General features: G+C 42.5%; 1 protein-coding gene across 1 annotated transcript in view; it reads right to left on the bottom strand.

Moving 5' to 3' along the window:
* The window catches only part of LANCL3 (LanC like family member 3), a 115,029-nt gene that overhangs the window by 21,109 nt on the left and 72,417 nt on the right, over positions 1-21,503 (bottom strand). The window contains exons 2-3 of the mRNA XM_070461833.1: positions 6,801-6,924; positions 5,276-5,473 (exon numbers count right to left, since the gene is read on the bottom strand). Coding sequence (XP_070317934.1) covers positions 5,276-5,473; positions 6,801-6,924 — 322 coding nt within the window. The remainder of the gene's footprint in view (positions 1-5,275; positions 5,474-6,800; positions 6,925-21,503) is intronic.

Here is a 21,503-nt window from a genome sequence, read left to right as displayed (position 1 = left end):
AGAGGAAGGCTCCTAACCCACATGTGGAGGGAGGAAAGACCCATGAGGAATGTGACACCATCTAACCCGGGTACTGAAGGTGAACCAGAAGCCCCTGGCGCTCTGTCAGATTCCTTTTCTTTACCAGCAGGTGTCCCATCTCCCAGCTGCTGTGAGTTGGCTGCTGACAAAACTCACAGCTTTCCTCTTCTTGGGGGATAAGCCCTCAGCCAAATGGGAGGCTATGCAATGCACCCCCACCCTCAAGCAATTTTGGCCAATGACTAACAGACATATAGGTCAGCCCCCTCTGCTTCAAGGCGGACCAACTCTGCAGTGTAATTTGTGGTTCTTAGCTCTCCCCATCCAGAATCCAGGTGAAGCTCCTGTCTAGATGAGACAGAGAGCCCTCGGCCACCCAGCTCCTACTCTGTGCCCTGGCTACTCCTCCCCCTCTCCCTCTGTGGAGCTTTTCACTTCAGTAAAACCAAGCCACCCCCATGGTTCCCTTCCTTCACCATGTTGGCTCCATGCCTCTGACTTTTCTTGGAATAAACTTTTCACCTTTCTTAGTCTGGCCAACTTATCTCAGGCATCACCTCCTCCAGGAAGCCTTCCTGGAACCTGGAGAAGGACCAGAGATGCCTCCTCTGCGCTCCCATCACTCCTACAAATCTGAGCACTTATACAGTTATCGTATTAAAATTACTTGTTTTTAAATATAATAACTTATTTTTAAATTGAAGTATAGTTGATTTGCAATGTTATATTCATTTCGGGTGTACAGGATAGAGATTCAGTATTTTTACAGACTAAACTCCATTAAAAGTTATTACAAGAAAACTGTAATTCCCTGTGCTATACAACATATGGGCTTCCCTGGTGGCTCAGATGGTAAAAAGTCTGCCTGCAACGCAGGAGACCCGGTTGGATCCCTGAGTCGCGAAGATCCCCTGGAGAAGGGAATAGCAACGCACTCTGGTATTCCTACCTAGAGAATCCCATGGACAGAGGAGCCTGGCAGGCGACAGTCCATGGGGTCGCAAAGAGTAAGACACAACTTAGCAACTAAACAACATACAACATATCATTGTTGCTTAGCACTTTTATACATAGTAGTTTGTATCTCTTAATCCCCACCCCTATCTTGCCCCTCCTCCCTTCCGCCTACCCTCTGGTACCCAATGAGCTCATGTTCAGTCGCTCAGTTGTATTCAACTCTTTGCAACCCCATGGACTGTAGTCCGCCAGGCTCCTCTGTCCATGGAATTTTCCAGGCAAGAATACTGGGGTGGGTTGCCATTTCCTCCTCCAGGGGATCTTCCCAATCCAGGGATTAAACCCATGTTTCCTCCATTGGCAGGCAGATTCTTTACCACTGAGCCACCAGGGAAGCCCTCTGGTACGCCATTGGTACTCACTACTTTGTTTTCTGTATCGGTAAATCTGTTAAAATGACCTGTTTTCATGTCTGCCGCCCCTCATATTGTGCCAGTTAACTAAGGGCAGGTACTCTGTCATGTTCATTTTTGCTCTCCGATCTGTGTCTTGGTATTTGACACATGTCAAGGCCTCCACAAATGCCTGCTGACCCTATAATGTCTCATTTCTCACCCCGGTGCAGGCAGATGTTGAAGTGGAGATGAGATATGCGGAAGGAAGATGGGCTGAGATGGTCCCATTGCTAAACCAGGCCACTAGCCCCAGGCAGCTTAATGGGCATTGATCCTGTGGTTCTGGCCAGAGAGAAAGGGCCTCTTCCTGCACCCCAGATCAAAGAATGGTACATGGAAGGGACCTTGAAAAACTCCTAAACCTATTGTCTGCTTACCTAACCTAGAGAAGTCCACAATCAGGTGGCTTAATCTAAAAGGAAAGGATGTTGGCTTTCTTTGATTTTGCTGGGAACACTGTCATGTCATCATAGAAACAGTGATTATTGTCCACTGACACGAAACTCCCAGGCAGCAATGATATATGTCTGCCAAATATTAATACAACTGGGAAAAGGAATTATTACTTAAGAAATATGGTTTGGGAGACTGAATCTTTGAAAACATGTCATCTAATAGAGCCTCATAACAGTCAGACTTGGTACATATTATTTCAACATCCTGCAGAATCAGCACACAGGTCCATTCTGGGATCTGTAACTGCAGGCACTGTCCAGTGTATACTACAAAGCTTAGTGGCCAAAGACACCTGCACTGTACAAATCCCTGCTGTTATCTATTCAAAGTCACCCTTTGTAATTGACTACATTTCAATAAAAAAACAAACAACAAAGAAAAAAGTCACCTATCCAGGAGCCCTCAAGAAATGATTAAAAAAAAAAATAGCTACACCTGTGTTTCACCCAGAGTAAAGGAAATGAACTGTCAGTGTGACCACAGTAATGATGTAACATAATGCCATCCAGACTTTATTTTAGCCACAGCATTTGTTTTAATGATTTTGTAAATAGTTTTCAGCTTGTATTTCAGAATCGCTAAGGCTAGGAAGGGGTCAGGTGAATCTGCCTGCATCTAGTGAGAAAAACTCGATATTTCACTAGGTATTTATAAATGTTGAGTGTCTGCAAATCATTGGGGCCATATCCCTCAGGAAGGGCAAGGGACCACAGGATAAAAGGTTTCTGTAGTGTTTTTTTTTTAAAAAAGACAGTTTCCCTACTCCATCTCCACATACTTCTTTCACAGATGAAGAAACAAAAAAGCACAAAAGAAAGTGGTTTTCTCAAGGTTACTTAACTGGTTAGCATTGGAGCTACAATTAGAATCCAGAGTTATTAACTTAAGAGTCCAGAAGTATATTCACACTGCATAAATGATAACTAAGGCTGTCACCTGTAGAGGTGGGTTGAAGGAAATTCAACAGGAAACAATTATAGCGGGAGATAAGATATCACTGATGAAATTCCACATTGTGGACTATTTCTGGCAGATTTTTAATCACAGAATCAGCCTGCTGCCCCAAACCATCTGTACTGTTCATAAATCTACTCTCCAAAAAAAAAATGTCTTCCTTACACAAGTGAGAATTATTTTTCTAGGTCATCTCCTGCTTTAGAATTTCTGGAGAGCTTACTGTTGCCAACTTCAGAGGAATCTTGATGATTTTTAACCTGCACTTATCAGATTCCTAATCCCTCTTGGTGCTATTTTTAGCACATCTCTTAAAAGGAAGACTGATACCCTTGAGATGGAAGTGGTAGTTGGCAGACATAATGGGCTCCATTTGGTTGTTTATTCATTTGTGAACTGGCTTATTTTTGGCAGTCTGGTGAATACATGGGTTGAATGCTTTTGCTTTGCAACCTACATTTAATCTTACCAAGATACTGAACATGAATGATATATGAGAATAAAGTCCTCAGGGTAATGAATTCTATGCTTACTGTTATGGTCCATGATTTACAAAGACAGATGGGATGTGAAGTACACTACAGAAAGAATGGAGTAACTGTCCTTCAAGACCCCCACATCAATTAAGTGACCCAGCCACTTATTTTAGTAGACAATCTGGCCACTCTTTACAGGGCTATACATTAGATCCTTTTAAAATAGGCTGTATTTAATTTGGGACATTTCCAAAACTCAAGGATCCTGGGGTGCTTGAAGGATATCCAATGGCCATCACTGCTAATGATTAAAGGGAATAGGAAATGAGAGTGTTGAGGGTAACATGAAGAGATATCGTTTCCAGAATGGTAAATAACTGCTGTTTTTCTTCAAGAAAAAGTTCAAAGCCTGAAAAAAAATGGACTCAAATGATCACTGGTGGGGATTAGCCTGGACATAATGTACAATGCCCTGGCGCTGGTACAAGTGAACACAGGAGCCTTTGAAGTCCTCCCTTAAGCAAAAGTGGCAGGCAGAGAAAATCTAGCCAATGGACTGACTTCTATTATTTGTCATCTCAGACTGTACTGAAGTAAAAATGAAATTCCACTTGGATTAAAGAACATTACATAGGTAAGGAGGGGAAAGGAAGTCATAAAAATCAGGTAACAAACTAAAGACAAATTAAATATATTTTAAAGCTGTACTCACTCATGGTGTTGAAGCATAGCCTTGAAAATTAAATACACTCCTAATCAAAATGTGCGTTATTTCGGTATTTTAAGTCTCTCCCCTGACCAATCGACCAAAATGAATTGTTTTCTCTGAATTTAATTTATTTTGAATTGCATCTTCTCTAAGGCCTAATTAGTGGTATAATGGGGTTAAAAAGAAAGAAAGAAAGTGAAAAGATGGGGTCTGATAAGTTTCCAGGCTCAATTCCAGAGAGTTCAGGACAAATGGCTTCTCATTTCTCTAGACTTTTCATTAGGTGATAATGGAAACTGTCATTTGAAGACAAATTACAGAACAGTCCATCTTAAACCTTAATGTGCATACAAATTGACTAGGGACCTTGTTGAAATGCGGATTGGGATTCACTGGGGCTGGGGTGAGGCCTGAGATTCTCAATAGCCAAGAAGCATCCAGGTGGCCCATGCCACTGGTCCAGGGACCACGTTTTGAACTGTGAGGTTCCAGACCTGCACTGTCCCATGAAGGCCCTGAGTGCCTGCAACATGGCTAGTCTGAATCAGGATGGGCTGTAAGTCTAACATATACACAGGGTTTCAAAGACAATATTTCAAAACTGTGAAATCCTACTCGACTTTTTTTTTTCCTACTTGATTTTTAAATTGGCTGCATGTTGAAATAACATTTGGGGTGTACTCAAAGTGTTAGTCACTCAGTCATGTCCAACTCTTTGTGACCCCATGGACCATAGCCCGCCAGGCTTCTCTGGCCATGGAACTTCCCAGGCAAGAAATATAGGAATGGGTTGCCATTTCCTACTCCAGGGGATCTTCCTGACCCACAGATCAAACTCTGGTCTCTTGCATTGCAGGCAGATTCTTTACTGTCTGAGATACCAGGGAAGCCCCTTGGGGAAGATTGGGGTAGATCTATTATGAAAATTAATTCCACCTGTTTCTGTGGTTTCACTAGGGCTACTAAACAGTTAATTTCATTTGTGGCTCATATTATATTTTATTGGAGAACACTAGTTTAATTTGTATGCAAATAGATACTGATCATTTATATTTTAAACACAGCATCATTTCTGGAAATCTTTAACTGATGGAGACTTTTCTGGCTTTGAAAAGTTTTCTCTTGACCTTTTCACCTCCTGTGGTAATGGTATAAGGTGAGAAATATCCTCACTTCTCAGAAAAGGCATGTGTCTTTGGCTAAGCCCGCTGAAAGGCAATGGTTTCAGATAAGAATGGGAATGAGACCTGGGGCGCCGTGGCACCAGTGCACCAGCTCATTCTCCCTCTCGATGGCCTCGCCGAGCTCAGGGGGCCAGTTGCAGTTCTGTTCCTGCTCCATGAGGAAGTCCACGCTCTGCCACACCAGCTCCTGGTCCGAGGGCTTGAGGTGCTCATGGTAAGAAAGAAGCATCTGGAGGATGGACGATAGGCCATGAGCTGCTCCTATACAGACAAGAGAAGCATCGTTAATTCAATTGGGAGGAGGACCAGTTGGAAGTCTGGGCCCAAGTATGACAAATGGATGAAGGGGATGGGGAAAGCCAGGCATTCTGGGCAAAAGGAACAGGCACAAAGGTTTGTTTGCTGGAGACTATGCTGGGCAGAACCAAGGAAGCGAAAGAAAAAGCTGGAGTTTGGAGAGGGAGGCAGGCGATCTACAATGGGCCCTGCAAGTCATGCTGGCAAGGGGCGATGGGGAGACTATGAAAGATTCAAGGGGGGAGTAACCAGCTTTCATTCACAAGCCTCATATCTCAAAAGTAGCCATTGTGATTTGGTATCCTGTTGTTGTGTGTGTGTGTGCATGCTCACACTTAGTCATGTCCAACTCTTTGCGACCCCATGGACTGTAGCCCGTCAGGTTCCTCTGTCCACGGGATTTCCCAGGCAAGAATACTGGAGTGGGTTGTCATTTCCTTCTCCAGGGGATCTTCCCCACCCAGAGATCAAACCCATGTCTCCTGCACTGGCAGGTGGATTCTTTACTACTGAGTCACCAGGGAATTAATCCATTAATATTAAAAACTTGACAATGTCAGTGGCTGAATCCTGTTTCCCTGTGCACAGGTACTACTGGCAGTGATTGTATAAGCTGTTCAACTTTCAGCAAAAATAGGCCAATGAATTCACAATCAAGAATAAAGTATTTTAGTCTTTAGTCAAAGTCCCTGGTGGATCAATGGTAAAGAATCCGCCTGCCAATTCAGGAGACCTGGGTTTGATCCCTGGGTCAGGAAGATCCCCTGGAGAAGGGAAGGGCTACCCACTTTAGTATTCTTGCCTGGGAAATCCCATGGACACAGGAGTGTGGCAGGCTACAGTCCATGGGGTCACATAGAGTCAGACATGACTGACTGACTCACACACACACACACACACACACACAGTGTTAAAACAGTTACCTTTTTTTTTTTAATTTTTTTTTTTTTTTTAGTTCTACCAGTTTATTGCTACCAACCCATCTCCCTCCACCCTCGTGCACACATGCTCAGTCATGTAATCCCATGGACTTCAGCCCGCCAGGCTCCTCTGTCCGTGGATTTTTCCAGGCAAGAATACTGGAGTGGGTTGCCATTTCCTTCTCCACAAACAGTTACCTTTCTGACAGGTAGACTCTGAAAATAAATATGAAATTGTGCTTTCAGGTATCCATCAATATTTATTTTCAAGTGGCTTTTTAAAAGGTTCCCAGTGATAGTGATGACCTATGTAAAAGCGGCTATTAGAGACTGCCTTCCTCCTCCAGGCCTTGGCCAACACCTTCACTCACCCAAGTATTCGGTTCCATAGTAAGAATACATCAGCGGGAATGGCTTCCTCTTTTTCATGGCATACTGTTTCCCAGAGTCCAGGATGGCCTGGCAAATTGATTTGATCTGGGCTGGGGTCAGCACCTGAGTAAGGAAATCAAGAAGCAGAAGTCAAGGCAGGATCTTCATTATTCCTCTGACACCAGATTTTCTTGCTTAAATAGTCTATCAGCATAAACACCCCCCACTCCTGTTCTTTGTAAATAAGCTCAGCCCACCACACCTTTTTTTTTTTTTTAAAAAAACCACTGATTCTGTCTCTGCTGTCAAGTTTATCTCCCCTCTTCAGAAAATTTGCTATTCTGATGGCAAACACAAATCTTTACTGCTATAGGCTTTTGTAAAAGGCAAAGACCACCTTACAGCTGTTATGTCATTAATCCTTGTCACAAGAACAAGCAGTTGCTCAGAAAAGAACAAAGACTGGTCCTAAGTGACCATACTTAACAAAGCTGTTACTCCTGATAAACGGCATGGGTCTGGCTCAGACAATAGGCCTTCAGTTTGTGTCATTTTGACTGTGCTTATAAAGCCACAATTCTATGACAAGCTGCTACACAACAGACTCGCTAGAGCCTACTTTTGCAGTCTCTGAAGGGCTTCCGAGGTGCTTGCCAAGGCAGGAGACACAAGAGACGTGGGTTCTATCCCAGGGTGGGGAAGATCTCCTGGAGGAGGAAATGGCAACTCGTTCAAGTATTCTTGCTTGGAGAATCCCATGGACAGAGGAGCCTGGTGGGCTATAGTCCATAGGGTTGCAAAGAGTGAGACCTGACTGAGCATAGCACAGCACAGCAGAAGAAAACCAAAGTCCAAAAGAACTTTCGCTATCAAAATGACTCTGGGCACTTTCCTTTGGTCCAGTGGTTAAGATTCCCTGCTTCCACTGCAAGGGGCACAGGTTCCAGCCCCGGTTGGGGAACGAAGATCCCACAGCAAAAACAAAATGACTGAACAGAGGATGGCCAAAAGGCAATGCGTGACATGCCGGCTCCCATATTTTATTCAATTTCCCCACTGTAAGTTTGAGGGCTATAGAGATTAAAATGTTCTCAAGTCTACAAAGCATCACTGCAATTATTAGGGTTCCGGCTCAGGTATGCAATGTTCTCTGCCACCCACTCAGCCTTAGGGCTGACTGGATGCTCCCTCTGGCACCCTCTCATGTCCCCATTACTCTTGGCACAGCACCCACTGTGTTCTCTTTTTCTCTCTAGTGGATAATCAGACGCAAAAGACCATGATGTCTCATCATTTTGGTATCCTTGGTTCCTAATGCTGAGCCTGAGGGGGTCTTTGGTAAGTGATGAGTGAGTAAGAGCTAGCTGTACTGGCATGAAAAGCAGAGTCCTCCATCTCCTCTTTCCTTTACTCCACCTCCCCCCTTCCCCTTCCTTCCAAAATTATTTCTTAAGCCCTTACTATCACATGGCAGGAAAGCCTGTCCCAGGTGCTGGAGACATAACAGTGAACAGGATGACAAGACCTTTACTCTCATGAAGCCAACCTTCCAAAAAGGCAAACCTATGTAAGAAAAGTACTAGTCAGAGTAACCAAAAAAAGAAAAATCACCTACAGTTCAGCCTTGGCCTGACTGAATGAATCTGGGATCAAGTCTATTGGATTTTGTTTTTTCTCTAAAGACTCACACATCAAATTTTCCTATGTGGTATCTGCCATCTGACTCACCCAATCCTTTAGAAATAACTAATGATTTCTTAAATCATGACTTGCTCTTCTGATTTACCCAACATTACAAGGGGCTTCCCAGGTGGCGCTACTGGTAAAGAACCCACCTGCCAATGCAGGAGACTAAGAGACACAGGTTAGATTCCAGGGTTGGGGAGATCCCTGGAGAAGGAAATGGCAACCCACTCCAGTATTCTTGCCTGGAGAATCCCCACTGACAGAAGAGCCTGGTGGTCTATGGTCCATAGGGTCGCAAAGAGTCAGACATGACTGAAGCAACTTAGCATGCACACATGCACGCACAGAAGGGCAAACTATAATCCAGGTTTTGGCCTCTTCAAATCTAGCATTTAATTTGAAAAAATAATTACATAAAAAGGAAGTTGTTCATTAATTTGCCAATTAACATTACTGAGCTACTAGTCTGGTGAGGCCCTTTATTAGGTATTGTGGGGGAACTCTAGAAAGCCTGGGAAACATTTTTTTTAGACAAAAGTCTACAATAGAGCAATTAAAGTTCACAAGTCCACCTCACACTGGTCAGAATGACCATCATCAAAAAGTCTGCAAATAATAAATGCTGGAGAGGGTGTGGAGAAAAGGGAACCAACCCTCTTAGACAGTGGTTGGTGGGAATGTAAATTGGTGTAGCCACTATGGAGAACAGCATGGAGGTTCCTTCAAAAACTCAAAATAGAAATACCATATATGTCTGAAGAAAACTCTAATTTGAAAAGATACATACATCCCCATGCACCCCAATGTTAATAGCAGCACTATTTATAATAACCAAGACAAGGATGCAACCTAAATGTTTATCGACAGAGGAATACATAAAGAAGATGTGGTTTATATGTACAATGAAATATTTCTCAGCCATAAAAAAAATGAAGCAATGTCACTGGCAGCAACATGGATGGACCTAAAGATTATCATACTAAGTGAAGAAAGTCAGACAGAGAAAAACAAATATCATATGATATAATTTATATGTGCAATCTAAAAAATGACATAAATGAACTTATTAACAAAACAGAACTAGATTCACTGACAGAGTAAACAAACTTATGGTTACCAAAGGGGAAAGGGGGGAACGAATTAGATGAATTAGGAATTTGGGATTAACAGATATGTATTACTATATATAAAATAGATAACCAACAAGGATCTACTGTATAGCACAAGGAACTATATTCAGTATCTTGTAATAAGGAAATATCTTGTAATAAGGGAAAATAATCTGAAAAAAGGAATATATATATATAGAACTATATTCAGTATCTTGTAATAAGGAAATATCTTGTAATAAGGGAAAATAATCTGAAAAAAGGAATATATATATATATATATATATATATATATATATATATAAAATCTATAACTGAATCACTTTGCTGTACATCTGAAACATTGTAAAGCAACTTAAATTTTTTGCTTTAATTAAAAAAGAAAAGTTCATGAGCCCAGGCAGGCATGGAAAGAAACTGTAGTGCAGAGCATGTAACACATCAGCTTCACTAAGACTCTGGGTTCCTGTTTTCCATTTGCTTGCTCAGAAACAATTACAGGTATGCCATGAGTTTCAACTTAAATTTCTCTTTTGTTAGGTACCTATCTTTGCCTCTTGGGTTTACTCCTTCCTGTCTAACATTCCCAAAGACCTATCTTCCAACACCTTCCCACCATCCTTTCAAGGCTTAACCCCAGATCTTTCTTTAGCTGAAAGGCCCATTTCTCTTATATTTTCCACTCTGCATCTATCAAATTGCTACCAAAATTTCAATTTGCCACTAAAAACATCTTTCTCTGTGCCTTTATTGGCATCAACTCATTTCACATTTGGTCTGACTCTACCTAATATCTTGCATTATCAGTCTCATATCAACCCCTCCATCCTGGCTCACTCTCAGAAACTTGTCAAGAGCCTCAAAAGGCATGAACTTAAAAGGAGTCTATCCTGGTACCATCCATAATTCCCTGGGAATATATTTGGCTCTTCACCTGAACTGAGGTTCTGTCTGCCTCTACTGGTCTTGAATCCATACAACAGAGGCAGTTTTTGTGACAGGAAAAGGCCACTGGAGTTTCAGGGTATGTACTCATTTGAATGACTAAAGTTCTCTCTATTTGACTTCCCTGCCGGTAATTGAAAACTGGATTACTTTTTCCTCTGTTGAACATATATTCATGTCTCCTTTTCCTCCACCTGCTTGTTTTTCTTTTTTTTCTCTATTTTTGACCACACAGTGCTGCATAGGAGATAGTTCTCTGACCAGGGATTGAACCTTTGCCCCTGCAGTGAAAGCGTGGTGTCCTAACCACATTGGACCACCAAGGGAAGTCCCATCCACCCGCTTGTTTTTAACCCAGAAAAAAAAATCAACTTTGGTTCTATGTGGTGCCCTCTCTTTTTCTTTCTGCCCCTAATCCACAGCTCCGAATAGAGAATGAGTTTATAAAATATTGCAAAACCTCCCCGGTCATGCATCATGTCTGGGCGGTTTCCTCTTATCTCTCAGAAACACTGTGAAAAACAAAGAGAAACGGAGCTTGTTGGACTGGATAAAGACCAGTTATGCGTGCAGTTCTTTATCGCTGGGAACAGGCAAGACCTACCCTTGGCTTTATTGATCAGCAAATAAAAAGTGAAGAGTGCTCATGAAAAGTGTGCGGAGGAGACCATCGAGGAAGAGGGTCCTGGTCTCACTGTCCTTCCCCCCAACACACAGTACATTAGGAAAGAAGGAGATGACATGGTGGGAGGGGTGGGGGTGGACAGTGGCTGCTTCATGTTCTCTCATACGTCTGCCCTCTCCAATATCCCTCCGGGTCGCACTCCCAGTGCAGAGTAACACATGAGCACACATACCTCGAGGAAGATGGCCTTCCAGCTTCTGAAACCTGCTGAAGCCTCAGGAATGAGGAAACAGCACTTCCACTGGGGGGAATGGAGTGACTGGGGGTGGCAGAGAGGGGCTCCCTGCCCATTAGGCCTTTATCAAAACACACCCAGATTCCTTCTCCTGTATTTGTAGCACACAAGGTTATTCGCGTACTGATGTCTTGGATGGATTTGGTTCTCTTTTCTAATTATTATTATTTTTTTACTATAGTTGATTTCCAGTGTTGTGTTAATTTCTGCTGTACAGCAAAGGGACTCATATATACATATATATGTTCTCTTTATATTCCTTTCCATTAATCACAGGATATTGAACATAGTTCCTTGTGCTACCACAGTAGGACTTTGTTGATTACCCATTCTGTATGTGATCGTTTGCATCTGCTAATCCCACACTCCCAATCCACCCCGCCCCCAACCCACTCCTGCCTTGGCAACCACAAGTCTGTTCTCTATGTCTGTAAGTCTCTCTCTGTTTCAAAGACAGGTTCATTTGTGACATATTTTAGATTCTACATATAAGTGACAGCATATGCTATTTGGATTTGGTTCTTTGAATAAATTTTGACACTGAATTGAAATAAATTAAGATATGTCAAACATGCAAAGCAAGTCTCTGGTGGTTTGGTGTAAATAGTTTCATTAGTTTAGCTGATTGCCTTCGCTGGTCTTTGAACAGAGGTGTCTGTTGGGAAAGAGTCCTATGGGGCTGGGCTGTGAGCATGAAGAGATGAGAGCGCGGTAAAGCTCATGCTATGTGACTTGGCCCCAACCTAAAGGTCGAGCTCTGATGCAACCACCTCCCTATTGAGGATACATGATCTTTGTTAAGGAAATAAATGAAATGGGCTAAGCCACAGAAAGCCTGCCTCACCACAGACCCCTTTTCAGAGTGAAGTGTCCCGCCCACAGGCCCTCTGAAGTGGCGGTCTTTGCTAGCTTGCTATCAACCACGGCCAGCATGAGCAAGCAACAGTCCAAAATGCCCCAAGTAGGTGACTGCCCAGCCAGATGAAATGCAAAAGGTCACTCCAATATCATGCCAAACACACATGTAACAGAGCAAGAATCTAATGCAGTTAATGTCAGGTTAGCTGACATGAGGTGATTTCCTCCAGCAATTTATTTCACCCACTCCTCTGCCCCACCATTCCGGTGGTAGCACGAGTTTCTGCTTCGAGAAAGAAAAAGCCATTTGACGATCAATGAACACCAAAATGACATTTTTTTTAGGTTTTTAAAAAAATTTATTGGAGTAGAGTTGATTTACAATGTCATCTTAGCTTCAAGTATACAGCAAAGTGATTTGATTATACATATATTCATTCTTTGTTTTAATGGTATTTTTTTTTGGCTGCACTGCACGGCACGTGGCATCTTAGCTCTCCGATGAGGGATTGAACCCACATCCCCTGCACTGAAGTGTGGAGTCTTAACTACTGGACCACCAGGGAAGTCCCCCTCTTTCTTCTTTTCATGATACCCATGGAGATAATAGCTCTGAGGAAAAAAGGCTTTTGAGTTATTAAGATCCTGGGTATTTTAGTACTTAAAGCTGATATGATAAACAACAGACTTGAAAACTATATAGAGTCAGGATGGAACTAAAGCTGTTCAAGGCGGGCAGAGGTGACATGGAACAGAAACCAGGAAGTTGAAAGTCAGTGTAGAGTTCCTGCTGTCCTAGCTCCACTCCCTTGCAACAGGCATTAGGAAAGATCCTATAATCTCCTGAAAAGGTTTGGAAAATTGTAGGTGGTTAGGATGTGTGCCCCCCCCCACCTGGAATTTGGGGAGATGGCAGACTCAGAGATGTGGCTCTTGTCTCAGGGTCTGGGGCCAGTAACAGAGATACTGCTACATAGCATGTCCACAAGATAGACAGAAGCAATCCCGTTTCCTGTGGGTACCATGGTGGAGCAGAAAAACATCCCATATCCAAAAGTAAATTTTTCTAACAGAATTCCCTGTCCAAATTTAGAAGTTATGGAAATTTTTGGGGTACAAAGTCAAAATACAAACAAATGGTTAGAGGCCTCTTTGGGGCTTTGATTCAGTTGAAAGCCACTAGGTTGCAGATAAGAGCCAGGCCTTCAGGAAATCTCTGGAGTGGGTGGAGATGTACGTAAGGTGTTGAGAAGACAAAAACTTATAGGAGTTGCTTTGACGCAGAAGAAGCTTAAAGAGATAAGGTACAGCTAAGGGAAGCAGGCTTCCCTGGTGGTGCAGTAGTAAAGAATCTGCCTGCAAATGCAGGATACATGGGTTTGACCCCTGGGTCAGGAAGACCCTCTGGAGATGGAAATGGCAACCCACTCCAGTGTTCTTGCCTGGAGAACTCCATGGACAGAGGAGCTTGGAGGCTACAGTCTATGGGGTCACAGAGTTGGACATGACTCAGCTACTGAGCATGCAAAGCTAAGGGAAGGCTTTCACACAGGAAACAGATATTGATGAATCAGACAATTCACATTATGTGCTTGGCCTGTGCTGGGCACTTTGAGAGAAGATGTATTTTTCTTTCTTTCTTTTTTGATGTGCACCATTGTTTAAAGTCTTTATTGAACTTGTTGCAGTACTGCTTCTGTTTTATGTTTTGGTTTTTTGGTAGTGAGGCATGTGAGATCTTGGCTCCTTGACTAGGGATTGAGCCAGCACCCCTTGCAATGGAAGCCGAAGTCTTAACCACTGGCCCATCAGGGAAGTCCCAAGAGAAGATATAATCTCAATAAATAGACTTAACATCTGAATCATTTAAATAATGAAATATTTTGCATTTGTTTAAATTCTCAATGTCATGATCTATAGGGGTAAGGTGGAGAGAGGGAATATTGAGGGCTTCACAGAGGGAGAGGGACACGAGCTAAGCTCTGAAGGACAGTTAGGAAGGGAATAAATCAAAGGAGATGGGGGACAGAGAGAGGGTATTTTAAGTGGTGGGATGGAGAAAACCCTGTGTATTATGGCCAGGCTTTTCAAATTGCAATGTGCACAGAGAACCTGGTGCTCTTGTTAAAATGCAGATTTTAATTCCGTGAGTCCAGGACAGGACCAGGACTCTATAGTTCTAACGAGCTCCCAGGCGAGGTTGCTGACCTGACCTAGACCACATCTGAAGCAGGAAGGGGTTATGGGAGCAGGGAGGCTGGCTGCAGGAGAGGATTTCTCTTGGAAAGGGTAAGAACTTAGATGGAGGGAACTGTAGGAAGTTGCCAAAGAACATTCAAGGTAGCAAGAGCGTGCCCCAGAGGCAAGAACACTGCAGCTGTAATTTCAAAGACCAGAACCCAGGAAAGAGAAGCGATGACAATGTGAAATTCTCTTTCATTTTGCCGTGTGGAGGAAAAGTCCCTCCAAAATCTGCAAACCCTAGTGGGGAGCTCTCTTAGCCAATGTGGCCAGGTTTGTTATTTTCTTAATTAGTCTCCAAATAGAGTGCGTGTGCTGGTGCAGAAGGAGCAAGTCCCTTGCATCTAGTTTTCCTGATGCTCTATGACCATTATTATGCTGGGCGATGAGGGACAGGAGGCAGGTTACTCTAGTTAATGATTATCTTCCAATCATCAAAGGGATTCAGCAGGGAATTTCACTTACAAACATTTGGTCCTAGACACCGTTTCAAACTTGTTTCTTTTCCCTTCTCATGTCGAAACATCCAAGCCAGGAAAACACAGGGAACCAGGAAAGCAAAACAGGTTTTACCCCGTTCCTGCAGACTGACTGCTGGCTTGAAAGATTTATGATAAGTACCTGGTAACCCAGTCTACAGCAAGTGTCACTAGATGATTTTGTTCTGTTTCCTCCAAGATATGAAATGTCTCAGAGCCTGAGCTGCCTTTTCTACAAAAATAGGCTCACAATGATTTGCCCCATCTACCCCTTCAGGTGACAGTGAGACCTATTTTAAAAAAGCAGTTCCCATTTGGGGTTAGCAGGTGCAAACTGGTATATATAGAATGGATAAATAACAAGATTCGACTGTATATCACAGAGAACTGTACTCGATATCCTGTGATAAACCAGAATGGAAAAGAATTTGAAAAAGAATGTGTGTGTGTGTGTGTGTGTGTGTGTGTGTATATGAGTCACTTTTCTGCACAGAAATTAACACAACACTGTAAATCAACTATACTTTTTTAAAAGAGCAAAAAATAAGCAGTTCCAATTAGCAAATTCCAATTTTATTAAGCTGACAATTGTATTTAGCTCTAGGTCATAGTGAACATCAGCCTTAGTCAATCGTGTCAGTTGTCTCCACTGTCCCTTGCCAGATATCCAGTTCTCAGCAGTCCGTGAAGCTAGAGCTGGCTATGTGACCTCATTTTGATCAATGGGGAAATCTGCTGAGGTGGAAGCTTCCTGGAAAGCTACACACTTGGCTTTTCCTGCCTTTCCTCTTTTTGGTGCCTTGAATGTGTATGTGAGGCCTGGAGCTATAGCAGCCATTTTGCATTCTGAGGCAATAAGCTTGTGGATGACATGCCAACATTCAAAGAATAGACGAGAAAGATCCTGGGGGTTTTGGACATCATTGGGCATCTGTAACACAACCAGGACCACCTATCTCCAGTCTTTTGTTATGAGAGAAAAAGTATTTCTTTTTTTAAAGTCACTGTTCATTGGATTACTTACAAACTCACATCAACTGGGCAGCCATAAAGTGCCAACCTAACAGCGCTGCTAACATTCATTTCCCTGTAAAGCAATTTTTGCCCACATACTCCTCTGTTTCCATGGAAACCTCTAGCTCCGGAGCTCTTTACAGTGAAACTAACTGCCTGAGTGGACAAATTCAAATGCAGTTTTTAGTGCTGGCAGTACTCACAAGGTTGTGATTGATTTTTCTTGTTAAGTGCTATCCTAGAGCCCAGAGACAAAGCCGAGCAAACACACTGTCACCTTGCTGCCACTGCCCTGTGTGACCTCCCTACTCCTTGCACTTATCCTGCTCCAGGTCAGGGACAGGGGACACTCTCCAAGCTGCCCCAGGACAGTAGATCCTCAAATCCTCAAAGTTGATGTGGGGAGACAGCGAGGAGACTTGTGGGAGCCTCAGCAACAGGTTCTGTGAAGCAATCACCTTCTATACCAGGAACCACTGTCACCTCAACTTAAGTAACTATTATGTACTACCTGCCCTGTCACTCGAGAGAGAGCTATTCATGAAAATGGTCCTAGAAGAACAGTATCTGAACCGTTTGTGACAGTTTAAGGCTTAATAACTCTTTTGCTTAGATATTTTGGACAGAATAAGCTGAAAGGGTTTCTCTGCCATGGGCCTGTGGGAATGACCGATGCCTTGAAGGTCAGAAGTGGGGGAGAGAAGGCAGAGATGCTTTAAAACAGCCTAAATCTTTTAGTCTTTTTTCCCCCAGTACCTTAAAATACATTTTAAATAAATGTGTTCCTGGGGTCTAAAGGAAGCTAAGGCCATAAATGGTACCTTCTCTGCATGCAAAATAAAACCTAAAGGTATTGGGGTGGTGGGGTGGATTGGATGACCATGGTGGGGAAATTTGGAATTTTTGGTTTTGTGATTATATGGCCTTGAGTGAGTGATGTAACCTCTCTGCTTGCACAGTCTTCACTGGTAAAATGAGGTAGCTGGGGCTGCCCCGGTGGTTCAGAGGTAAAGAGTCCACTTGCTAGTTCAGGAGACACGGGTTCGATTCCTGCTCCAGAGACTCCACCTGCCATGGAGCAGGTAAACTGGCATGCTCTAGAGCCCAGGGTCCACAACTACTGAAGCCCGAGTGCCTAGAGTCTGTGCTCCACAACAAGAGAAGCCACTGCAATGAGAAGGCCATGCATTGCAACTAGAGAGTACCCCTGGCTCGCCGCAACTAGAGAAAAGCTTGCACAGCAATGAAGACCCAGCACAGCCAAAAAAAAAAAAAAAAAATTAAAATTTAAAAAATGAGGTAGCTGACCAAATAAGTTCCTGGAGCCTTTCTGGTTCATGATGGTTTATAAACATGCATCTAACTTTCCTTCTTCCCCATGTATCATTGAGGCACTGGAAGAAATTCTCTGCATGATCGTGTTCGAAGTGGTTCCATCATGGTGACACTGTGCTTTCAGGTACTTTGAAAGGAAAATGATTCTGGTTTCTTGTTTTCTGGTATCTTTTCAGAAACAGTTTTAGCCAGGGATCTTTAGGAAAGCTATATCCTAGAATTCCAAAAGAATCCCTTTCTATATAAACAACACATTAAAAAAGGAGATTTGGGTGAGATGTATGGAGAGAGTAACATGGAAACTTACATTACCATAGGTAAAATAGATAGCCAATGGGAATTTGCTGTATGGCTCAGGGAACTCAACCTGGGGGTCTGTAACAACCTAGAGGGGTGGGATGGGGAGGAAGGTGGGAGGGAGAGGGAGGGGACATGGGTGTACCTATGGCTGATTTGCGTTGATGTTTGGCAGAGGCCAACACAATACTGTAAAGAAGTTATTCTTCAATTAAAAAAAATAAAAACATTTTTTTAAAAAGGAGATTTGGGGTGACTTGGGTATGCAAGTATGCTGGGGGGAGCTACCAGCCCCTCCCATCCCTTTAGGGGCCAGGCAGCCAGGATGAACACAAGTATCTCTGTGGCTGCTTTCAATTTTCATTTTAGGGCCAGGGGAAGGAGGAGGAGGAAGAACGGATCTCAGGAGGGGCTGGCTCTGAGGCTGAAGAGGAGAGGAGAGTCAAGTATTAGATTGACACCTTTACTGTTAAGTACACTCCCCAAAGCCGCCTCCTTAGATTTCAGCATCTGCAAATTCCACGTGGTTGCTGTGCAATGAACACAGCCAGGGGCTCCATCCTGGTCCTTACAAAGGCTTGGGGATGGTGAACCACCAGGATGTATAACCAGTACTGAGCAAAGCAAGATTTATAACCTTGTAAGTTAGTAAGTAAGGTCTTTGTCATACAAAACATTTATCCTGTAAATATTTCTGGAGCCCTACACTTGGAGAACATCTGTCAACAAAAGAGAGAAAAATCCCTGCCATTGTGGAGATGACATTCCACTTTGAATACATGCATACAATGCTCCATATTTTATTACCCCCAATATGTCTTGTGCAGCTACTCTCCATCATTTGTTATTATTTTAATGGGGCTGTCTTCAGAAAGAAATCAATGTTAAGTAAATTTTGTGCCTCATCTCAGGTTGCCTGGGGAACATTTTAACAGATGAAATCCATTCATAGGTTCCAATGTTCAATGGAGGGTAATCACCAGAAGTGCAAGGATGGACACAGGAGAGAAATGGCCAGCTGGCCAGTTGCTGTAGCAGATAATTCCCAGGAAATGTTTAAAAACAGAGGCCCTGCTGTATACTAAGACTTTATAGGAGGTAGAACTGAACACTTATCTTTCTTTTTTCTTTTTCAAAAAAAGGTCCACTCAGGATGCTGGGGCATAGACACTGCTTTACAGGGCTTTGCATTGCAAATCCAGCATGATCTAGTATTGCAAATAGCACAGGTGGTTAGAACAAGGAACTCAGCTTAATCTTATCTGGTTCACATAAGCCAGGCTGTTTTTATTCCTGGTCCCAGAGTAGACTCTTAATTATAAGTTTAATGCCAGGCATGTCTCTGTAAATATGCTTCATTGGTTGTAACACAAAATATTACTGACCATTTACCAATTATTCTGCCAATGCAGGAGAAGCAAGAGACATGGGTTCAATTCCTGCATCGGGAAGATCCCCTGGAGAAGGAAATGGCAACGCACTCTGGTATTCTTGCCTGAAAAATCTCATGTACAAAGGAGCCTGGTGGGCTACAGTCCATGGGGTTGCAAAGAGTTGGACACAACTGAGCATGCACACACACACACACACACAAAAGCATGCATCTCCAGGATACTGAAAGAGTAGCTCAATGTTTAATATGTGAAGCATGAATATATATTAAATATAGAATTACTAGGCTGGTGCAAATTTAATTGCGGTTTTCGATAGTGAATTTTAAATCATTGTAAGTAGGCTCAAACACATCTCTATTAATCAAAATATGAACCATTACAATCAACATATTTTTGCCAATGAGAAATAAGTTTGTTTATTCCCGAAGCATAAAAATCCATGCTTCAGGATTCAATAAACGTTTGGAAAGCATTTTCTGTGTCCTGCTGGTTGTGGAAGTGTTTTCCCTGCAGAAGGTTGTCAAGAGGCTTGAAGAAGTGGTAGTTAGTTGGTGAGAGGTCAGGTGAATATGGTGGAAGAGGCAAAACCTCATTGGTTGTACGACATGTGGTTGTGTGATGTTGTGGAGAAGAACTGGACCCATTATGTTGATCAATTCCGACTGCAGACATTGAAGTTTTTGGTGCATCTCATCGATTTGCTGAGCCTACTTCTCAGATGTAATGGTTTCACCAGCACTCAGAAAGCTGCAGTGGATCAGACTGGCAGCAGACCACCAAACAGTGACCATGACTTATTTTGGGGGGCAAGTTTGTCTTTGGGAAGTGCTGTGGAGCTTATTCTCAGTCCAACCACTGAGCTGGTCATCGCTGGTTTTCATATAAAATCCACTTTTTGTTGCACGTCACAATCCGATCAAGAAATAGTTTGTTATTGTTGCGCAGAATAAGAGAAGATGACACTTCAAAACAATGATTTTCTTGATTTGCGGTCAGCACATGAGGCACCCACTTATCGAGAGCCTTTCACCTTTCCAATTTGCTTCAAAGGCCCAATGACTGTAGAATGGTTCATGTTGAGTTCTTTAGCATCTTCTCATGTAGTTGTAAGAGGATCAGCTTATATGATTGCTATCAGTTGGTCATTGTCACTTTCCGATGGCTGGTCATTGCACTCCTCATCTTCAAGGCTCCTTTGCAAAACTCCTTGAACCACCACTGCACTGTCCATTAGCAGTTGCTGGGCCAAGTGCATTGCTGATGTTGCAAGTTGTCTCCACTGCTTTATGACCCATTTTGAACTTGAATAAGAAAATTGTTTGAATTTGCTTTTTGTCTAGCATCAATTCTATAGTCTAAGTGCAAAATAAATAGCAAATAATAAGTCATTAGCAAAAAAACATAAAGCAAGAAATGCACATTAAAGTGGTGGATAACATAACCACATTTATTTAAGAATGTATTCTAATATTGAAAGGTTGTTGCTGAACGATAAGATGCCGGGATTCTTGGCCTCCAGAGGAAAAGAATTCAATTTGGGGCCAGAGACGAGGCTTGATTGCTTAGAGCTTTTGTGTAATAAAGTTGTATTAAAGTATAAAGGAGATAGAGAAAGCTTCTGACATAGGCATCAGAAGGGGGCAGAAAGAGTACCCCCTGCTAGTCTTTAGCTGTAGGTTATATAGTCACTCACAGTTTGTTAATGAAAAGAAAGGAATGTCTTAGAATTTAGAATGGCACCAGATAATTCATCCCTGGCCATAAAATGATTGACTTGAATCTTGTAGAAGGGCAGATTACCAAACAAATAGTTTCATTTACATAGATTAGGGGAACAATATCTGAGTAAGTAGGTTAGGCCATTTGGCGGAACCAACTTGAAGATAGAGTCTGGGGTACATTAACATAGCTTAAGACAAACATTTCCATAAGAAAAAGAAATGTATTGGTTAACTCAAAGTTTGAGAATAGTTAGCTTCAAGTGAAACCAGGTGTCATAGCAACACAGTATTTTAAGTGAAACCTCCTTTTAAATTTGTATAGAGAAGGGAAAAAAAAATCTCTAGTTTGTTTCCTCCTGCCGCTTAAGAGAGATTAAAAATGTCTGGCACTTGCAGCCTATTTCTTCTGTTTGGAGACCCCTGGCTTTCCTGCCTGTTACCCTCTCAATATCAAAGGCAAATTTCAACAATGCAAAAACTACAGTTACTTTTGCACCAACCTAAAATAGTAATGAAGAGGCACTTACAAAATAAAGTATCCCAAGTACAGGATGAAAGAACTCCAGACAAAATTGATCCAGGTGATAGATGCATGTCAGATATACAGATGTACTGTGAGAGGTGGAGAATTTGAACTTCTACTATAGCACTTCAGTGTCCAAGGGAAAGAAGTACCTAGGGCCACTAGTTAGGATGCCACAGC

Source organism: Odocoileus virginianus, chromosome X (assembly GCF_023699985.2).
Source record: "Odocoileus virginianus isolate 20LAN1187 ecotype Illinois chromosome X, Ovbor_1.2, whole genome shotgun sequence".
In the NCBI taxonomy this organism is placed as follows: domain Eukaryota; kingdom Metazoa; phylum Chordata; class Mammalia; order Artiodactyla; family Cervidae; genus Odocoileus; species Odocoileus virginianus.
This window is presented reverse-complemented; position numbering and strand designations above follow the sequence as displayed.